Here is a 21,751-nt window from a genome sequence, read left to right as displayed (position 1 = left end):
TGGTCATTAAGGCTGGGTCATGACTGAAAGAACTAGGTCGCGAGTACAAGCGGCCGAGGGTACAAGGGTGGCGGGCTTCTCCCTTAGAGATGAAGAGCCCAGTCATCCGTGAGGAGCTCGGAGTAGAGCCGCTGCTCCTCACGTGGAAAGGAGCCAGTTGAGGTGGATTGGGCATCTGGTAAGGTTGCCCCCTGGATGCCTCCCTAGGGAGGTGTTTCAGGCACGTCCAGCTGGGAGGAGGCCTCGGAAGACCCAGGATTAGGTGGAGAGATTACATCTCCACACTGGCCTGGGAAAGCCTCGGGGTCCCCCAGTCAGAGCTGGTTAATGTGGCTCGGGATAGGGAAGTTTGGGGCCCCCTGCTGGAGCTGCTGCCCCCGCGACCTGACTTCGGATAAGCGGTTGAAGATGGACGGATGGACGTCTTTGTCAAATTTGTAATTACAAGTCAGAAACTATGAATTTAACGCATTTTTTCCAGTTGGCTGAATATACCAATAATCCATGTAATAGCTAGTGGGACTGGGGAAACTCCCATCCGGGACCCTCACTATCAGCACTGGTGCTCCTCAGGGATGCGAAAAGACCCCTCTGTCAAGCTCATGAAGTTTGCTGATGACACTACAGTCATCGGCCTCATCCGCGATGGTGACGAGGCTGCATACATACGGGAGGTTGAACAGCTGGCTCACTGGTGCAGTCAAAACAACCTGGAGCTGGAAACACTCAAAACAGTGGAGATGATGGTGGGCTTTAGGAGGAGCACCCCAACATTGACCCCGCTCACCATTCTAAACAGCACTGTGGCAGCAGTGGAGTCCTGGGCGCTACCATATCACAGGACCTGAAGTGGGACACCCACATTGACTCCACTGTGAAGAAGGCCCAGCAGAGGTTGTGATTCCTTCACCAGCTGAGGAAGTTCAACCTGCCACAGGAGCTGCTGACACAGTTCTACTCGGCCGTCACCGAGTCTGTCCTGTGTACATCTATAACAGTTTGGTTTGGTTCAGCCACCCAATCAGACCACAATGGACAGTCAGGACTCCTGAGAGGATGATTGGTGCCCCCCTGCCCACCCTCCAAAACCTGTATGTCTCCAGAGAACACACATTCAGGCACAAGAACCGTTTATACCCTCTGATAATATTGTTCAAATTGAATAAATTTTCTCTCTGTTCATGGTTTGGTTCTCATTAGGACTCAATTGTAAAAACAGCATCTTACAAGATCACGTCGTGCGTACAGAACCAAAAGCTGCACATGGATCTATTTTGGCTAAATGAGCGTTGCCATAGCAACAGTTCTGGAGTCCGTGGATGTAAATAGCTCGGAGTTGAAGCAGCAGTTCCCATCTCATAATTGCAATAATTCTGACACGACTGTCTAAATCTCATTACTTCAGTTATGCAGGTATTTTGGCTTGAGTTTCTGATTGGTCTATGGATGTGATTTGTTTCCTCCCCCTTCCAGATTCGGATCGGGATGACGGCGAGTACTGTCCCCCTGTGAAGCGAGAGAGGACCTCATCTCTGACCCAGTTCCCCCCGTCACATTCAGGTGAATACTCCCTAATCCACGTCGCTGTTTTGTCTGATTAACATCATTTTTTTATTTTTTTTTGGTAAGCTAACTGAAAGTTTTACTCTCTCGTATATGTCTTTTTCTCCTGCTGCAGTTCCCAAGAATAATATCTTTATGCCCCCGAGTTTATGCCAGTCTCCAACTGGTAATTCCGATTCAGAGCCAGGTAAGAACCAACCATTGATATAAATTGAGCAGATATACCCTTGGAAAGTTTCCCGTTCCGTGTGTTTTGTTTCCAAAGACGAGACTCGGGCATCGTTAATGTGCACTGTGCTCATTGAACCGAAAACACTTGTTAGTGGAGCTGCCGTTCTCTTAAAGGGACAGTACCAATTTAGCGCTTCTTATACATATCAATGTAAATCACACAAGTGCATATAAACAAACACGTTACATAATGTATTATGTTAATTAATTGTAACAAATATGTATACAAATGTAGTAATTGTGAAATATTTTAACTTCACTGTAAATATTAAAGAATTTAACAAATAGGCTTGTGCTGCATCTATGCAAGGGTTTGATAACACACCAGGGTTTCCGTTGTCCGGTAATTACCGGACATTGGCCGGTAAAAAAATTCAATGTCCGACAAAATTAAATCTCTCCGGTCAAATTGTCCGATTAAAATTGCCTAATAATCCCGTCCCCTAACACAATCTGAATTTGAGAATAAGCCTAAAATGTATAAAGCAAAAATACACCGATCTCTTGCTATGTTATAAAGGAACAGGCTCTATCGTTTGAAAGTTATGAAACAACATCGCATGCTGCATTTCAAATAAAGCGCGCGCCTAAAGCGGCTGCAATATAGACCTAAACAACGAGCGATTGAGTGAGGCGTTTCAAATATGGCCAGGCCCAGGCAGACTAGCTTTAAAAGCTTTTTCAGAGGCCAGGCGATGGTGAATCAGGAACATCTCATTATAGATAGATCAGTGCTTCTAATCCGGCGCATTAGGTGCAGTTTTTTTCTCTATCATCAAAACTGAATAGCCTATGTTCATCAGTGCATGGTTACAGTCTATATCAAGCAGGGACACGTTTGTGTGCATTTTATTTTGTGATTTCACGGAATTAATAGAGAGTCTCCATAGCGGCGATAGATTGAAAGCAGCGTCCTAGTGAAGATTGCGCAACTTCGCGCGCAGCGTCGTCCATGCAACTGATAGCAGCGGACACGGCGCTCAGCTTGATTTCAAAAACAACAGATTTTAGCGCTAGATCTCTTATTTAATAACGGACTAAATGAATGATCTGCTAGTTAACTGGAGATGTTTTATTTATTTGTATTAGGTACATCCGTGCCTCAATGTTTCAAAAAGTGAATGTGTGTGAAACCACAGTAAAAAAACAATTGGCGTTGATTGGCGCTAATCGGACGTTCATGTTTTTTTTCGTCTATTTGAAAGTTAAGCTAATAATAATATGTTGCATTCTATACGGCCTGATTATGTCATTTTTTAAGTTACATAGACTGCCTCCAGTTTTCCTCAACTTGACTAATTAAGAGGCGATATATTTGACCGGCATATCATCAAAATGTCCGTAAAACGAAACCTCTGCCGGTCACTTTGACCGGCACCATTTTTTTCTAGCGGAAACTCTGTAACACACACACACTCTTGTGGCTATTTTTAGCCTTCATGCGGTGTGCAGCATTTGAGCGCTACTCACGAACAACATCTCAGATGTAGATGCTTAATAGTTCATGCTGAGTGACTTCAGCCAGGTCTCCTAAGCAACCAAATTGGCCCGGTTGCTAGGGAGGGTAGAGTCACATGGGGTAACCTCCTCGTGGTCGCTATAATGTGGTTCTAGCTCTTGGTGGGGTGCTTGATGAGATGTACCGCGTGGATGCCGCAGAGAATAGCATGAAGCCTCCACACGCGTTCCGTCTCCACGGTAGCGCGCTATACAAGCCACATGATAAGATGCGTGGATTGACGGTCTCAGACGCGGAGGCAACTGAGATTCGTCCACCACCACCCGGATTGAGGCGAGTCACTACACCACCACGAGGACTTGGAGCGCAATGGGAATTGGCCGTTCCAAATTGGGAAGAGTGGAAAAAAAGTCTGGCGAGTAAAAACTAAAATTTACTAGCCAATGGGGATGTATATATTTATTTTATTCCACTAGAGGGCGCTGGAGTACTAAATGCAGACTGTATTTTCAAACGCAGCATTTAAAGATTTAGTAATCGTGCAAGGCCCTATTGCGATTTTACATTTAAAAATTTCCGATGTCTCAGAAGTCAAAGTCTGCTGGTTTCTGCATATAATCAATATGCAGATGATTTTAAATTGGTCAGTAATTGGCCGCTACACATCGGCAGCTGATATAACGGTGCATCCCTACTCAAAACGTAAACAAATATGCATATTCAAGTGCGTTTGGTGTGATAAAATCTCGTGCTATTTCTGTTTAAAGTTGTATCCAATTTTACATCTTCGTTGCTATGACGACGTAATGCTTTGATCCCTAAATTTAAAAAAAAACTGTTAAGAACAATGATATAAACAACTTAACAGCTCCAAAAAAAAATGCAGAATTCAATTAAATTTAACGGACGAATTAATGTAAGTGTTTTTAGAAAGTTATCAGCTTCACATTTCTGCCTTATTAATTAAACCCTCTAAAAATGTGCCCCATTGACTTCCATTGTAAGTGTCTCACTGGAACCTTGGTTTTTGCTTCGTCTTTTTTTAAAGGACGATTACAAACCAATAAAATCATCACACTTTTATTGAAAGTAACACTTTTTTTCTTTTCACAATCAAATCCAACAGGTTATCCAAATAATGTAACATTCTAGAAAACTCTAATGATATTTAAAACAGCAGTCGAGTAATGAACTTAGCAGCTCTAGGCTAGCATCTTGCAAATACAAAACGTTTATATATGTTACACAGTCATTTGAATGAAAACAACAGGCAAAACACAGCTTGCTTTATGTAAACGTATTTATACTTTATATTAAAGTTATTGTACAAAACAACCGTGCAAAACAGCAGTAATTGAACTAAAACTCAACCGCAAACTGTAAACGACAGATGAAGCCTCAAGTGATGAAGAACAGTTTTGCAGGGCTTAACAAATTTTAATGAAATTGCTACACACAGCAGATTGGACTGCTTTCTATTTAAGTAAAAGTGTCAGATTTCTCTTCAAGAACAAAAGTTGCTCCGCTTTCTGGCAGGAGAGACGGTTCCTCTTCTCATCAAGAACATGAGATGCTGCACTGAATAGTCTCTCTCTCTCTCTCTGTCTTTCTCTCTCTCTCTGTGTCTCTCTCTCTCTCTCTCTGTGTCTCTCTCTCTGTGTCTCTCTCTCTGTGTCTCTCTCTCTGTGTCTCTCTCTCTCTGTGTCTCTCTCTCTCTGTGTCTCTCTCTCTCTCTGTGTCTCTCTCTCTCTCTGTGTCTCTCTCTCTCTCTGTGTCTCTCTCTCTCTCTGTGTCTCTCTCTCTCAAAGTTTGTGTACATTGATTTGATGATGTCATATGTTTTTCCTCCAATGCCGCACTTGATTAATTGAAGAAAAAGACCTTCATGCCAAATGGAGTCAAAAGCTTTTTTGAAGTCAACAAAGCATGAGAAAATTTTGCTTTTGTTTTGGTTAATTTGCTTATCGACTAAGGTATGGAGAGTGTATATATGGTCTGATGTGTGATATTTTGGTTGGAAGCCAATTTGACACTTGCTCAGGCCATTTCTGTCTCTGAGAAAATGGGCTAGTCTGCTGTTTAGGATGTTGCAGAAGAGTTTGCCTGAGGTTGCTGTTTACACATATACCACGGTAGTTATTAGGGTCAAATCTGTCTCCGCTTTTATGGATTGGGGTAATAAGACCTTTGTTCCAAATGTTGGGGAATATACCTAAACTCAGGATGATATTGAAGAGCTTGAGAATGGCTAATTTGAATTTGTGGTCTGTGTATTTAATCATTTCATTTAGGATGCCATCGACACCACAGGCTTTTTGCAATTTCAGGGTTTGTATTTTGTCTAATAGTTCGGTTAGTGTCATTGGGGAGTCTAAGGGGTTCTGGTAGTCTTTGATGGTTGATTCTAAAACCCTTAGTTTGTCATAAAGGGCATTTTGTTCCTGATTTTTGTTTACGTTATTAAAGAGGTTGGAGAAGTGGTTTATCCAAACATCTCCATTCTGGATAGCTGGTTCTTGATGGTAGGATTTGTTTAGTGTGTTCCAGTGTTTCCAGAACTGGTCGGATTCGAAGGATTCTTCAATTTCCCAGAGTTGACTTTTTGTGTTTTGTTCTTTTTTTCTTAAAGTATTCCTATATTGTTTAAGTGTTTCATGATAGAGATGACGGATGTTCTCATCTCCTTAATTCTTTCCTAAGTTTTTTGCAGTCATTGTCAAACCATTTCTCAGTGGCATGTGGTCTTTTTGGTTTTCTTTTTGTGGTTTTTAAGTTGGATAATGTTGCTGATACCTCAAATATTCTGTTCAGCTTGTGTACTGCTAGGTTTGTACCTTCACTATTGTGCGGGAAAGGAGTGGCAAGGAATTGATCTAATAGGGCTTGAATTTTCGGTTGACTAATTGTACTTAGATATGTATCTTTACTGTTTTGTTTCCATCTATACATGTTTCTAAGTGAGTGGAGCTGGGTTTGTTTTGATGCTTCTTGGTTGGGCATTGCTCTGTTTAAGTAGAGGGTTATTTTACTGTGGTCTGACAGGGGGTATAGTGGGCTGACTGTGAACGCTCTGAGGGAGTTTGGGTTAAGGTCTGTCAGGAAATAGTCGACTGTACTGCTACCGAAAGGTGAGCTGTAGGTGTATCTACCGTAGGAATCTCTGTCTCTCTCTCTCTCTCTCTCATAGTTTGTCTCGTCATGCAATCAGAACATTGTTTTGGTAAAGTTGAAGCCAGATTTCCTCCTCGCTGTTGGAACTGCGTACACACAAACACACACACACACACACACACACACACAGAAAATTTGCATGCTGTTCTGTTTTTTTTTTTTTTTTTTCAACAAAGCACATTCTGCAATTGCCAATTGGCACCTCACTGATCCGTTTCCAAGTCAATGTTGTGTTCAAGGGAATGAAATTTGTGTGTTTGTTTTATGTGGGAGACTTGATCTAGTGTTGCGTAAGAGATATTTGTGCTTCTGTTTGACTGTTTCAGAAGAGAAGCCTGTTGGGTTTAGGTTGAAGCCTCCAACTCTCATTCATGGTCAGGCCCCCAGCGCAGGTAAGATCAACTCATTCCTGCACACTTATGCAATACGTTATGACCATATTTTATTATGCAATAAAAATGGTGGTACAAGACTTGGTGACTTTGTGCACTTGCCATCGGAACACACAAAACTATTGGAAGTCCGAGCTCAATTGACCGACCATAGGAAATGAATGGGAAAGACTAAAGAACAGAGCAATTGTTTCTTATTTGTCAAATAAAATCTATACAAATCAGCCATGTTGCAGAATGCACGCACACACACAAATGAGTGGGTAAGATCACGACACACCCGACAGTGCAACACACACATACACAAGTGTGTTTCACTATATAAGTGAGGACATCTCAAAGACTTCCATTGATTTCATAGCAGGCTAATTATATTTTCTATTCCCTAAATCTAACCCTCTCAGAAACCGGTGCACAGCAGTAGATTTAAAGCTAAACATGATTTGGCCAATTTATGGGTTACTAGTGAGGACCACCTAAAATGTCCTCACTACTGGGTTGTCAACACATTTTACAATATTAGTGGACATTTTCAGAAAATGTGGTGCTCACAAATATAGTGAAGCTCACTCACACTCGCTCACTCACTCACACTCGCTCACTCACACACGCTCGCTCACTCACACTCGCTCACTCACACACGCTCGCTCACTCACACTCGCTCACTCACTCACACTCGCTCACTCACACACGCTCGCTCACTCACACTCGCTCACTCACACACGCTCGCTCACTCACACACGCTCGCTCACTCGCTCACTCACACTCGCTCACACGCTTCCTCACACACACTCACGCTCGCTCACACGCACACTCTCGCTCGCTCACACGCTCACTCACACACGCTCACTCACACTCGCTCGCTCACTCACACTCTCGCTCGCTCACTCTCGCTCGCTCAAACTCTCGCTCGCTCACTCTCGCTCGCTCACTCTCGCTCGCTCACTCTCACTCGCTCAACGCTCACTCACACTCGCTCGCTCACACACGCTCGCCACATCACACTCCGCTCACACGCTTCGCTCACACACACTCACTCGCTCGCTCACACGCGCACTTGCTCGCTCGCTCGCTCACGCTCACTCACACGCTCGCTCACTCACACTTCGCTCACTCACACACTCGACTCACACACTCGCTCACACACTTCGCTCGCTCACACGCTCGCTCACTCGCACACTCTACCGCTCGCTCACTCTCGCTCGCTCACTCTCGCTCGCTCACTCTCGCTCGCTCACTCTCGCTCAACGCTCACTCACACTCGCTCTCTCGCTCGCACACACTCACTCGCTCACACGCTCGCTCACTCACACACTCGCTCACACACACTCACACGCTCGCTCGCTCACACGCTCGCTCACTCGCACACACTCGCACTTGCTCACTCGCACTCGCTCGCACACACTCGCTTACTCCACTCACACTCTCGATCTCACACACACTCTCTCTCTCTCTCTCTCTCTCTCTCTCTCTCTGCGTGTGCATACACAAACCCAGAAATAAATGGGTAAGACTAACACAGACAGAATTCAGAACATAACACACACTGCATCTTTCTGAAAAAAAAAAAAAAAGCTAAACTTTGACAAATTATAGTTTGGTAATATTTAAATATATATCCAAATGCATAACTTGTGATAAAATGAAGAATTACTAAACAAAAGGTGGCTGCATAGAACACTACAGCCACCTACTGGCTATTATTGTCATTACATGATTTTCATATTTTTCTTAATATATTTGATAATACATTTTCTTATTTGCATATGCAAAAAAATTATTTGCATCGGCCAAAAACGTCACAGTGGTTTACAAACTGATATTAATGTAAACACAGCTGTTAATGAATTACAACATATAAGCTGCATGTTGTCTGTTAGAGGCATTCATGCATTCTTACTGCCTCAAATCAGTATTAATGTAGTTTCGTTTTGCATTCAATTACTTTTTTAATGTTTTATATTATTATTATTATTATTATTATTGTTATTTAAAAATATGAAAAACTTAAAGCACTGTTTACTCTGTTCTCTATTTAATTACTTGCTCTTGAATAATTCCTTTACAAGCTTGAAGCAATTTTTACGAGAGTCACCGAAGGCCTCATTGTTTTAATTTATATATATATATATATTTTATTTATAGCTTTATTGCATTTGTGCATTGATTGAAGCAGAGAACATTTTGTCAGAACCTCTAGTGAATTAAATGATACTAGTTTAGTACCCTTATGTCCAAAAAAACAATCGTGATTCTCAGTTAGTCTAGTATCGTGCAGCTCTAGAGAACAGTGAAATATTTGGCCCTACTCGAACAGAATACTAGGGGTGATGGGATGTTTGGGAACAGTATGACCCTGAACTTTAAGAAAGGGAACTAGTTTTTCCTTCCTCTTTCAGTCCCTGTTTAAAATGTCATCGTGTGCATTTGAAAGCTCTTTAAGTAGATTTAAGATTACAATGTGGCTGCAAAATGTCATTGGACAAGGCGCTCTTAAAAATGTTTAAAAGTCATTGCATTATAGAATATTAAAGCGATTGGCATTTATTTTAAAGATGGCACAAGCACACTTACAAAAGCTATACGTTTCACAAAAAGACATTTGTTAGGTTCAAAAACAATTGATATATTGATCAATATAAAGAGAAATAGAAATTGGATCTACTGCTGCACGATGGAAGCAATACTTTTCATATGGCATAAGACCATATTGAGGTTTTGATCATAATTTGATTTAATTGTGCATTACTGAGTACTGACGAAAAGGAAGTCTTTGATGACATTTTCTAAGACATTGATAAACCCATTAATGTCTTGGTACACAACGCAAGACTTGACTATAAACAAGTCTGAAATACACCAAGGACTCTTATTTTGAAAAGTCTGTCCTCCCAGCAGGGCTGGACTGGTAATCTGGCATACCGGGCATTTTCCCGGTGGGCCGGCAAACTTTGGGGGCGGACTGGCCATCGGGAGAACTGAGCGGACCGGTGGGTCGGCCGCGAAAGGTGCCGAATGGGTCGCGATAAGCTAAAATGAGCCTGCGCGTTATGCAGAACGGACCACGAAACAGCGCCACGATATGCAGAAAAGGACTGCGAACGCCCCCCACTCAACAACTTTTGGGCCAGTTGCCATGTAAATTCCCAGGCCAATTCCCAGGGCGTGCTGAGTGACTCCAGTCAGGTCTCCTAAGCAACCAAATTGGCCCGGTTGCAAGGGAGGGTGGAGTCACATGAGGTAACCTACTCGTACTCGCTATAATGTGGTTCTCGCTCTCGGTGGGGCACGTGGTGAGTTGTGCGTGGATGCCCAACGTGCTCATCAAGCCACGTGATAAGATGCGCGGATTGACGGTCTCTGACGCGGAGGCAACTGAGGTTCGTCCTCCGCCACCTGGATCAAGTCGAGTCACTACGCCACCACGTGGGCATTCCAAAAGGGGGAGAAAATAAACAAATTTCTTCAAATATCGGCTTAGACTTTTGCCGATAACTGATCATTTAAAAGCAACCATTGCCGCGATATTTCGGTAAAACCGATATATTTGTCGATCTCGACTGTAAAGTGGCATCAGTGGCAGAGCTTCTCCGTTCATGGAGCGCGTAACCAACTAATCGACGATGGTAAATCGGTGCAGCTCTAAGTTCAAACATTGCCGTGTGTTTGTTGCATTTTGGTTTCTGATTCAATCCGTTAGTAGGTTGTTTTTCAGGTGTCCCCAGTCAGAAGCCCAGAGAACAGCAGCGCAGTGTTCTCAGACCGGCCGTTCTGCAGGCGCCTCCAGCCAAAACCCTCACGGAACCAGCCAAGACCAGTACGTATCTACAGCCAGAATCCTCACTGTAGTTGTCAAACAGAAATACAGGTGTTCTCTACAGATGAATATCAACCCATCTGCTATATAAAAGGGGGCTGAAAATTCTGACATTATTTACTCACCCTCATGTTGTTCCAAACCAATGACTTCATTCGCTCAAATGGAGAATATACAGCGCTTTTCAATACAGTGAAAAGGGGCTGTTGAGCTTCAAAAATGGCAACAAAAAAACACAAAGTATCGAATGCTTCCCCTCTGCTGTAGCTCTCAAATGTTGTTTGTTGATGCCATATAGGTTCGGAAAGACATGAGGAAACACATGAGACAAATACTTGATTTTTCACCCTTTAAAAATCCAATATTGACATGCCGTGCCATTGAAATGCAACAGATGCTGTCCATTGTGTTTAACCTCGTTTATTATATTCCTTTCAATATCAGATGTTTTATATTGTAGACTGGGAAAGTGTGTTTGTGTGCTTGATCTGCGACTTCATGTCATTGTTTGTGCTCCCAGACTCCAGCTGTGGAACAAACGGTGTGGGGAAGTTTGGAGATTCATCAGAGAGCCGATCCGTTTTCCAGAACAACACAGAGAGCTCGGACAAATCACCGGTTGGTAAACGCGATGTCTTTCATGAGATGGAAATGCTTAATGATCCCAATCAGACACATCCTGTGTAGAGCACTTCGGGAATGTAGCGGTCAGCTGTACTATTAGAGAGTTTCCAACCACTGTGGAAAACGATCAGATTGCACAAAATAAATCAGGGCTCCAGACTGCGTCTAATTTTGCGACCTTTTTTCCTAACCGTGCGATTAAACATTGCGAGAGGTCGCGCTGGTGCGACTACAAAGATGGCCGACTTCTATCATGGATGGAGTTGGGAAGGTCATTCCACCAACGTGGTATGATGAAACTGAGAGTCCGGGAAAGTATTTTGGTGCCTCCTTTGTGTTGGTACAACAAGGCGACGTTCCTTAGCCGACCGCAGGCTTCTAGTGGGCGTGTAGTTCTGCAGAAATGATTTTAGGTATGCTGGAGCAGACCCAGTGGCACTCTCGCTCCCATTGCTCACCGGTTTAGATGGCGTCCATTTGGCCAAACCACTTTTCCTTGACGGTTCTGTAGTCACTTTTAACTTTCTCCCTACACTGTTGGGAGGTCTGGTGGTAGCCGTGTGCGGCCAACAGCTGAGACACTTCCTGAGAGACTTTATCGTATCGCTCATCGCTAACGAGTGGACCGTCGGCACCTCGTTTATTGACCACGGCGTGGTTTAGCGCACAGCCATTGCTTTTTACAATTCGAAAGTCACGTGAACAAGTGATACTGCTATCGCTGTTGCTAACTTTAAAACTAGTGGGTTGATATCGCGTGTCTGACACAGCTATTGACGTTCCTCTCTGACCAATCAGTGATCTGCAGGGTTTTCATGTCACATTTAGTATCGGCTCGGCTCGCTTGGAACCTCGACTGAGGTGGTACTAAAAAAAAGTGCTGGTACCAGGTACTATCCCCAAAAAAGTGAGCCGAGTTGGTCCTTGTAGTAGAAAAGCCCCATTTGTTCCGGATTCGAGTCATTTTGCATAGCAATTGTTATGTGGGACAGAGGTGTGCCGTGGGGCTGGGAAAACACTGTCCAATAACTTGTGATTTAATTAAATGCATCCTGTTCTTAAGAGATTACTGATGTTCTGATCTACCGTAATCATTAATTGCAGCAACAACAGTGTGACCAAGTAAACTGTTCTAAACTCTATATTTCTGTTCCTCCAAGTAATATACATCAGTGTTCCTCAACTGGTGGGTCACGACCCAAAATTGGGCGTGAGTCTATTTGGACTAGGCAGGGAAAGGACAATGCCATGGTTCTCCCATTGAAGATATTTCGGCGTATTCAACCAATGTGTGATCATATAACTATTCCTTGACTTTTCCTCATTGGCTTTACCTTAATTGTGATTGTTTGCAGAAGCGAGAGAAAGATGGGGAAGAAAATGGAGGTGGAAGTAAAGAAGATGGTAGCGAGAAGAATGAAAGTGGACTGGACTCGTCGTTTGTGTTTGGACAGAATATCAAAGAAAGGGCAAAGGTCAGCGCTGACTCAAACTCACAAATGGCTTATATATATATATATTAGTCTTCTATGGCAACATTTTGCTGTGTCTTATCAGTGCTTTATTCATCTGCCACAACAATGTAATACATTTTATTTATGTATATTTATGCATATTTATGCAAATATTTATGTATGCGATTTAATTGCGATTTTAATCCAATTAATCGGCAAATCATGTAATTAATTCATCTATTTGGCAGCCCTGATTTGACTATATCTTGAGTAATGATGCAAATTAATCGTTAAATCAGAGATACCAATGCATTCATCGAAACACTGAAATTAACCTGTTGATACGCAATCGCCCGCATCGCGGTGGTGACGTCGCTCTGCTTACATTTAATATATAATTTACCATCTATAAATGTAATTAATGTTAACATTATACATCAAAGGTCAAAGGGTTCAACATTGATATCCGATCTCTGTTTCACGATAGCAATCCTCCAGAAACAGCGATTGAGTTACTTGTGTCAGGAGTACAAATGAACACATGCGATATCAAAACGGGACTTTTATTATGAAAACACGATCGCCAGATGAATCCAGTTCAACACACTTGGGTCAATCGTCCATGACAAGCGTTCATTAAAAACATCCAATAGCACTTTTTGTCCATAAAAGTGATAAATGTGAGAAATATTGATATATTCTCCGTTGTTTACATGAGATCTCGCCTTCGTCATCGTTCTTCAACAAACTGCAATCTGAGCAGCATTCATGTTGTAAAACTGTTAATGATCTGATATATTATATGACGAATAAGGGCATTCAAATAATGTGTGTGAAAGTGAAGAAATTAGAACATAAATATTGTATTATTGCATAATTTTTAAGTAATATCACACAAGCAAGAGTGCGATATGGCCCTATATCAGCACTGTAGGTATTCACAGCAGTGCTGATATAGGGCCATATAGCACAATATATTATATTGTCTCATAAACTAAACCAGCCCATCTCTAAAGTCTATTTATAAAAATGTGGCGTAGTTTTATTCATAATAGTCGAGCGGTGCCGTCAGATTTAGTGTCGTCTTGAGAGGCGGAGCTTAATTTTACTGTGAACACTTCCAGAGATTTTACAGAGATTAAAGCTGCAGGAACTCATTTATTATTCGATCATCTTCACATTAGAAACGTCACTTCTTCAGACTCGTGACTTTGAGAACATTGTATTTCTGGGTTGTCTTGACACTTTTATTATTGTTGTTTTAGATTATAAAAACATGTTCAGCACAAAATATTTCCATTACTATAAACTTCAGCTTCTCTAACTTTAAAAAATAACAACAAATATGAATTCTGAATTGGTAAATAAAGCCCAAAGTGTCTTCTTTCAAAAGATGCTACAACTGTGTCCAAACTCCAAAGGGTCCCGTAAATACAACCATTTCAGTTCGGGTCATTTTCATGCTTTGTGCTCAAAAATGGGGTGCGTATCAACAGGTTAATGAATTGTATGTCGCCAACCAAATCATCACGGATATGTTGTGCGTTTTTGATAAATCGCCCTTATTGGAACACGTAGCAATTAAACTTCCTAATTGTGCTAGCAATTGCATTATTCTCAGATCCTGTAACTTGTTCTTTCACAGTTAAATGAGAACAGCACGTCCAGCGGCTCCACGCGAGATTCTCAGTCCAGAGCAACAAATTATTTCTTGCAGTATATGGGTACCTCAAGGTAACTGACTCAAAAGAACGTTCAGAAGCCTTCCAAAATATTCTCTCTCTCTCTGGCTTGAGTTCAATGCTCTGCGGTCCTGTAAATCTGCCTCTGTTTGCTTTTTCAGTTCCAATAATTCCACCAACAGCTCAGATAAAGGCGCCAAATTCGTCTTTGGCCAGAACATGTCAGAGAGAGTGCTGGTGAGTGGTTCATCCGGATAGATGGTAAATGGTCTGCACTCATATAGCGCTTTTTTTAACCTTAGCGGTTTTCAATGCACTTTACATTGTGACTCATTCACCCATTCACACACACACCAATGGTGGCAGAGCTGCCATGCAAGGTGCTAGCTCTCCATTGGGATCAACTTGGGGTGTGGAGTCACTTCGGCATGTGGAGTCATGTGGGCCAGGAACCGAACCGCCAACCCTGCGATTAGTGGACAACCCGCTCAACCAGCTGAGCCACAGCCGTCCCCATAGTTGTGGGATAGTTGTGCAGTTCTCCACAGATACACATTTACGTGACCGTGTTAACTTTTTAAATACAGCTCTTAAATATTCAATCAAAATCGAATAAACTTTGTGTGTGTGTGAATTATTTTAGAGTCCACCTAGAGGAGGCGAGTCGTCAGCCGAGGGCAGTAAAGACAGTTCGGCTCCAGCGTCTGAGCCGTCGTCACAAGAGACCACACCTGAGAAAAGTAGGTGTCCAGCACACAGAACCAACAGAAGCTTTGAAAAAAGGTCTAGTCACACACCTATTGTGTCATAAAATCAAAATGTCAGTAGTCGTTACCATCCATCCATCCATCTTCAACCGCTTATCCGAAGTCGGGTCGGGGGGCAGCTGCTCCAGCAGGGGGCCCCAAACTTCCCTATCCCGAGCCACATTAACCAGCTCTGACTGGGGGACCCCGAGGCGTTCCCAGGCCAGTGTGGAGATGTAATCTCTCCACCTAATCCTGCGTCTTCCCCGAGGCCTCCTCCCAGCTGGACGTGCCTGAAACACCTCCCTAGGGAGGCGGCCAGGGGGCATCCTTACCAGATGCCCAAACCACCTCAACTGACTCCTTTCGACGCAAAGGAGCAGCGGCTCTACTCCGAGCTCCTCATCTCTAAGGGAGAAGCCCACCGCCCTTCTGAGGAACCCCATTTCGGCCGCTTGTAGTCTTTACCGGTAAAATGTAAATTCAGTTTTAATGCCAGAGACAAAAGGCGGGTGCACACTGTGCGATTTATAATAGTCCTTTTACGATTTTTGTTTGTCAGACTGTACGATATGAACACATTGATATCGCCATGGCACACTGTGTGACGTTATGTCAGACTGCACAACATACATACTGTCCCGATCGGTGAACGTGACTCACATTACGGGAGTGTTGCGGAATAGCAGCGAAACGGCGCGATTTGCCCACCACAATTGATTGTCGGGACATCAGCATTTCCTATTGCTCCAAATCCACTCCATCACAAGCATAGGCTCACATTTTCAAGAAAGATGGATTTGGTCAAACAGACCCATAATAAAACTGATCACAAATACAGAACATGACTGTGCGGGAGGAAGTCTACAGTAATAATGAGCGACCACAAGCAAATATTCATTGTGGAAATAAAGACTTGTGGCCCGAAGAATTACTAACTTCTCCGTTCACGTTGGAGAAAACAAAAAAGGTGGGTTATGGTACGTCTTTGTCCTCTTTCTGTATTTATTAAATTCAGAGAATAATTCATTCATATTGCTGACGAGTATTTAGGGTGCAAGAGAGAATTAGGGTGCGGGAGGGGAGCGGAATGTCTCATCTGGCTGTCGTAATAGCAGTCACACTATATGGCTACGATGCTAAATTTCAGACACTGCCCAAATTTCATCGGAGGCTGAAGATCATCGCAAAGGCTATTAATCGGCCCTCTGCAAGCATGTCACATTGAACGTTGTAAGATTGCCGATTTTGCCCTGGGACGAGAGAAATATCTCGTCCCAGGGCGTGAAGGCTTTTCTGGTTCTGTGTTTTTGACGTTAGTTTCACACTTCCATATAAGACAGGTATTTAGTCTGAAGGTGCTGCGTGCATCACGGTGAATGAGTGCTCAGTCTGTCATTTGATATGCACTGCGCGTGTGTTTTGAGCCTATGAGCGGCTTCACATTTTCACTTTGCACTGCAAGTCGCTTTTATCCAAAGCGACTTACAGTGCACTTATTACAGGGACAATCCCCCCCGGAGCAACCTGGAGTTAAGTGTCTTACTCAAGGACACAATGGTGGTGGATGTGGGGTTCGAACCAGCAACCTTCTGCTTACCAGTTATGTGCTTTAGCCCACTATGCCACCACCACTTGAGAGCACACACTCAAATATGCATGTGAGCATTTGTAAGCAGCCGTCTGTCAGATGGACAGTGCGTTGGGACCGAATTGAGACATGCTTGTTACTACCGGTACTGCAGAAACTCTAATATCTTTTTTTTTATTATTTATTTTTTTAGTATCGACTTTGTCCCGAAGTACCGCCCCTTTTGACATCTCTAGTCACACCAAAAACTGAGGGGAAACGGCACAGTGGTCATTCATGTGCGTTACTGCACAAAACGACCCTTCTGATTATACAGATATTAGTGGCGTATGGTCTTTTTCACATTGCATATTCATGACGAATATTCACGCTCGGTGTGTATAGGCCTTTACAGTGTGACCCAATTAATATTCAGTATCATTAATATTAAGCAAAACCTCCGCTATTGTAGGCACTTTCAGCTATAGCCAGCTGTTGATTGGTTGTTTCATTCTGTGTGTCAGATCACAGTGTAACAGAGTCTCTGGAAGAGTCTGCTGCCGCGTACACCAAAGCCACTGCCAAGAAGTGCATTCTGGAGAAGGTGGAGGTCCGTACAGGCGAGGAGGCGGAGAGCAACGTCTTACAGGTGAGACACCGTCTGTAAAGATCAGCTGTTCTGAGCAAAACATCTTGATTCCTCTGAAGAAGTCAAAGTGCAGCCTGCAGTCAAGAGTCTTCCCAGTGTTTTAATGCATTGAAATGCATTTAATCTTCATGTTCTGAATAAGACAGTTTATAAATGTAATTAATGTTAATGATTCATCTTTTCAAAGGCCTGAGCCCAGCAAACAGGGGACGCTACGAACGCCCACTTAGGTCCGCGATTATAACGTTTGCTGGCGGACGCTCGAGGACATTCCGTCCGTTCCGGAATGGACGTCCTGTGAACGTCCCCTGAATGAATGTCCCCTTGAATGTTCAGAGGACATTCTCACGTTCGTAGAGGCCATTAGGGGATGTTCTGAGAACGCTGGGAGGGTTCAACATTGATATCCGATCTCTGTCTCACGATAGCAATCTTCCAGAAACAGCGATTGAGTTACTTGTGTCAGGAGTACAAATGAACACATGCAATATCAAAACGGGACTTTTATTTTGAAAACACGATTGCCAGATGAATCCAGTTCAACACACTTGGGTCAATCGTCCATGACAAGCGTTCATTAAAAACATCCAATCGCACTTTTTGTCCATTAAAGTTATAAATGTGAGAAATACTGATATATTCTCCGTTGTTTACATGAGATCTCGCCTTCGTCATCGTTCTTCAACAAACTGCAATCTGAGCAGCATTCATGTTGTAAAACTGTGTATGATCTGATATATTAGAGTCCCATAAACAAAACCAGCCCGTCTCTAAAGCTCAATGTGTCTTCTTTCAAAAGATGCTACAACTGTGTCCAAACTCCAAAGGGTCCCGTAAATACAACCATTTCAGTTCAGGTCATTTTCATGCTTTGTGCTTAAAAAGGGGGCGTTCATCAACAGGTTAATATGTCTAAAAATATATCCAAATGCTAAACTAAGCAATTATCTAGAAATTAAGTTACAGCATTGATATATAGAGACTAAGCAAAATTAAAGGGAATACTGAGGCCACCTATAGGCTATACTTGTCATTGCTATGAAAATGTCTTTTTCTAGCAGATGGCATCCGATGCCCCACATATCAGCCTTTTCATAAATATTAAAGTTTCCTTTTTACTAAAATGAAGGTAACAGAAAATGTGCTTAATTTATATAAAATATTTTTTTGTGTGATTTGAGCTAATTTTGGTGTAAATCCATAAAGCCCACCAAAATGCTAAAGAAATTGTGCTAATAACTTGCTAACCCTGTTGCGCAAAGATCGTTCTGGTCAATTTTGACCGCGAACAGTACCAGTGTTAGTCCAGTATGAACAGAACTTGTGGGATAAATGCCAGTTGTTTGGTTGGGTCCAAAATAAGTGATCATGGAAAACTTGTTAAAGTCTTAAATGTATTAAAACTTTGAGTCATGGAAATAAAGTGAATATTCTTTTTATTACTGGTTATGCTTGGCTTTAAAATGGTAAGTTGGCTACATAATGCTCTAAGCAATTTCCATATCGCATTGAAATCCTGGATTTTTTTTGTCTTTTTGGAGACATTTTTAAATGTATCAAGTTTAATCATTTGAATCCATCAAACGGTTCCAAGACACATTCCAAGGCAAACCTGACAGACCAAATTATAGTAACTTGACACAATTGAGGAGCTGATTTGATTGTGTTGTCTCCACAGATGCAGTGTAAGTTGTTTGTGTTTGATAAGCCAGCTCAGTCATGGGTTGAACGAGGCCGCGGGCTGCTCAGAATGAACGACATGGCATCCACCGATGACGGCTCGTTACAGTCTAGATTAGGTAAGATCACTATCGCCACTCACGGTTTGGAATGTTTCTCCGTCTACTCGGGCTGTTCCGGTTAAGGGGCAATCTTATATGGTGGCTAAAGGGCGTGGGAGGGATTGTGCATGTCATTGAACTCAAAATAACCCCCCTCTAATCCCCCCAATACTATTTGCATTGGTTTTAGATTTCTGTCTGTCTTTGGATTATACAGCTGATCTTATGTCAGTAACACGTACACATCAAGGACTAAAATATTCCAGATGTCAGATTCTGTTAATATTGTTAAAATCCACCCCTGGAGTCGCGAATCCAGGGCTGCCGAGTGACTCCAGTCAGGTCTCCTTAGCAACCAAATTGGCCTGGTTGCTAGGGAGGGTTGAGTCACATGGGGTAACCTCCTCGTGGTCACTATAATGTGGTTCTCGCTCTCGGTGGGGCGCGTGGTGAGTTGTGCGTGGATGCCGCGGAGAATAGCGTGACGCCTCCATACGCGCTACGTCTCCATGGTAACGCGCTCAAGTCACGTGACAAGATGCGCGGATTGACGGTCACGGACGCGGGGGCAACCGGGCCAATGTGGTTGCTTAGGAGACCTGGCTGAGTATGAGTATCTTGTGGACACATCTTATTATAACAGTACGCTCTGTAGCACAAAATCAAGAAGTCTTAAAAAACCCATTGTGCCACCGCGGTGGGGCGGTTGTCACGGTGATGCTACACCTTTCTCATGAACCAATCCCTTTCTGTATCTCTGTCTCGCAGTGATGCGTACACAGGGTAGTCTGCGGTTGATTCTCAACACAAAGCTTTGGCCTCAGATGCAGGTGGATAAATCCAGTGAGAAGAGCGTTCGAATCACAGCTATGGACACCGAAGATCAGGGCGTCAAGGTCTTCCTCATAACGGTAGGATGGATTTTACAATCACCCCAATCACGAGCCCTTGGGACTTTTCCCGTCATTTTAATGAATTGCTTAAAGGAATGTTCCGGGTATATAATATATAAGTGAAGCTCAATTGGCAGCTCTTGTGACCTGTTGTTGATTACCACAAAAATACATGTTAAAAAAAGCCCAAATCAAGGTTCCAGTGAGACACTTACAGTGGAAGTCAATGGGGGGCCAAATTATGGACGAGTATAGACTCACTGTTTCAAAAGTATAGCCACAAGACGTAAAGGATGTGAGTGTAAACATTATTTTAGTGTGATAAAATCACTTTCAAACCTTTTCTGTGTAGTTATAGCCAATTTTAATCTCAACTTTTGTCAACAAACCCTAAAACAGCTGACAAAATTATGAGTTGTACAACTTTACAGCTCAAATAATGCACCTCTAAAAAGTGGCCCCATTGACTTCCATTGTAAGTGTCTCACTGGAACCTCAATTTTTGCCTTTTTTCTAAAAAAAAGAAGAACAAGTCAGAATAAATGTTTGTGATAGTCGATATTATGCAGCAATGCTGTTGATTGAGCCTAACTTATATTGAACCCGGAATGTTTGGATTACTATTTGGAAAAAATATACTAATCAAATTTGCATAATGCACGCTAGTTGTAACACGTCACACCCCAAGCATTGCTCTTTTGAGGTTTTACTGTCTGATGGTTTAGATCGAGTTCTGATGTTTTGACAGGCGAGTTCTAAAGACGCTGGTCAGCTGGCCGCGGCGCTGCATCACAGGATCCTGGCCCTGCGGAGTCGCGTGGAACAGGAAGTTGAGAGCACGCCTGCCCTGCCCGAACCAGACATCCCACAGTCAAACGAAGACGACAGTGACGATGACAAGCCCACTAACAACAACAACAACAGCAGTGCCAACAACACAACTGGCACTGGGAATTCCACCAACAGCGGTATGATCACTTTGCTTTGGCGTGCGTTAAAGGAATATTCCAGATTCGATATATTATGTTGATTAACACAGAAAATTATTTTAACTCGTTGATATAAAAACAAGCTTCAGTGAGGCATATACAGTGGAAGTCAATGGGGCCGATCCGTGAACGTTAAAATACGTTTCAAAAGTATAGACACGAGACGTGAACATTATAGGTGCTAACATTGTTTTTTAGTGTGAAAATTAGGGATTTATTGGTGTTCTGGTGACTACCAGATATAACAGTGTTTACCGGTGTTATGTCGTCATGGCAACGAAGTTGCAAAATCGGATGAACTAGGGATGCGGCAATGTATCTATCGGCTGCCGTTATTTATCGGCAAATGTACAACTGTACAATACGGTTCTATCCATTAACGTTAATAAATGCATTCCTATATATTTACTGTCATTATCACATTGAGAATAAATGTATTCATGCAAAGCTGAAAAATGTTGCTTGCAGAGGTTTTATATGGAGTTAGGATGAAAATAAGGTGCCCGTTCACTACCACTGTTCTGAGACCTGTTGCAATACTTGGGAGGTCCTCGTGGTGGCGCAGTTACCTCAAACCGAGTTGCAGAGAATAAGTCTCGGTTGCCTTCACTTTGAGACCGTCAATCCGCGCATCTGATCACGTGACTCGCTGACTAGCATGTGGAGGCTCATGCTACTCGCCACGATCCACACACAACTCACCACACGCCCCATTGAGAGCGAGAACCAC

General features: G+C 42.8%; 1 protein-coding gene across 2 annotated transcripts in view; it reads left to right on the top strand.

The window, feature by feature from the left end:
* LOC127645782 (ran-binding protein 3-like) overlaps positions 1 to 21,751 on the top strand; it is a 34,331-nt gene that overhangs the window by 10,872 nt on the left and 1,708 nt on the right. Inside the window, exons 4-16 of one of the 2 annotated variants that reach the window (XM_052129458.1) lie at positions 1,474 to 1,560; positions 1,679 to 1,750; positions 6,751 to 6,816; positions 10,520 to 10,633; positions 11,154 to 11,251; positions 12,613 to 12,732; positions 14,357 to 14,445; positions 14,555 to 14,630; positions 15,037 to 15,133; positions 17,234 to 17,358; positions 19,037 to 19,157; positions 19,908 to 20,050; positions 20,781 to 21,000. In XM_052129458.1, the coding sequence (XP_051985418.1) occupies positions 1,474 to 1,560; positions 1,679 to 1,750; positions 6,751 to 6,816; positions 10,520 to 10,633; positions 11,154 to 11,251; positions 12,613 to 12,732; positions 14,357 to 14,445; positions 14,555 to 14,630; positions 15,037 to 15,133; positions 17,234 to 17,358; positions 19,037 to 19,157; positions 19,908 to 20,050; positions 20,781 to 21,000 (1,428 nt within the window). The remainder of the gene's footprint in view (positions 1 to 1,473; positions 1,561 to 1,678; positions 1,751 to 6,750; positions 6,817 to 10,519; positions 10,634 to 11,153; positions 11,252 to 12,612; positions 12,733 to 14,356; positions 14,446 to 14,554; positions 14,631 to 15,036; positions 15,134 to 17,233; positions 17,359 to 19,036; positions 19,158 to 19,907; positions 20,051 to 20,780; positions 21,001 to 21,751) is intronic. The other variant, XM_052129459.1, reaches the window with a different exon arrangement.

This window comes from Xyrauchen texanus, chromosome 6 (genome assembly GCF_025860055.1).
Source record: "Xyrauchen texanus isolate HMW12.3.18 chromosome 6, RBS_HiC_50CHRs, whole genome shotgun sequence".
Classification (NCBI taxonomy): Eukaryota; Metazoa; Chordata; class Actinopteri; order Cypriniformes; family Catostomidae; genus Xyrauchen; species Xyrauchen texanus.
Note: the sequence above shows the minus strand (reverse complement) of the source record. Positions and strands in the feature narration are given on the sequence as shown.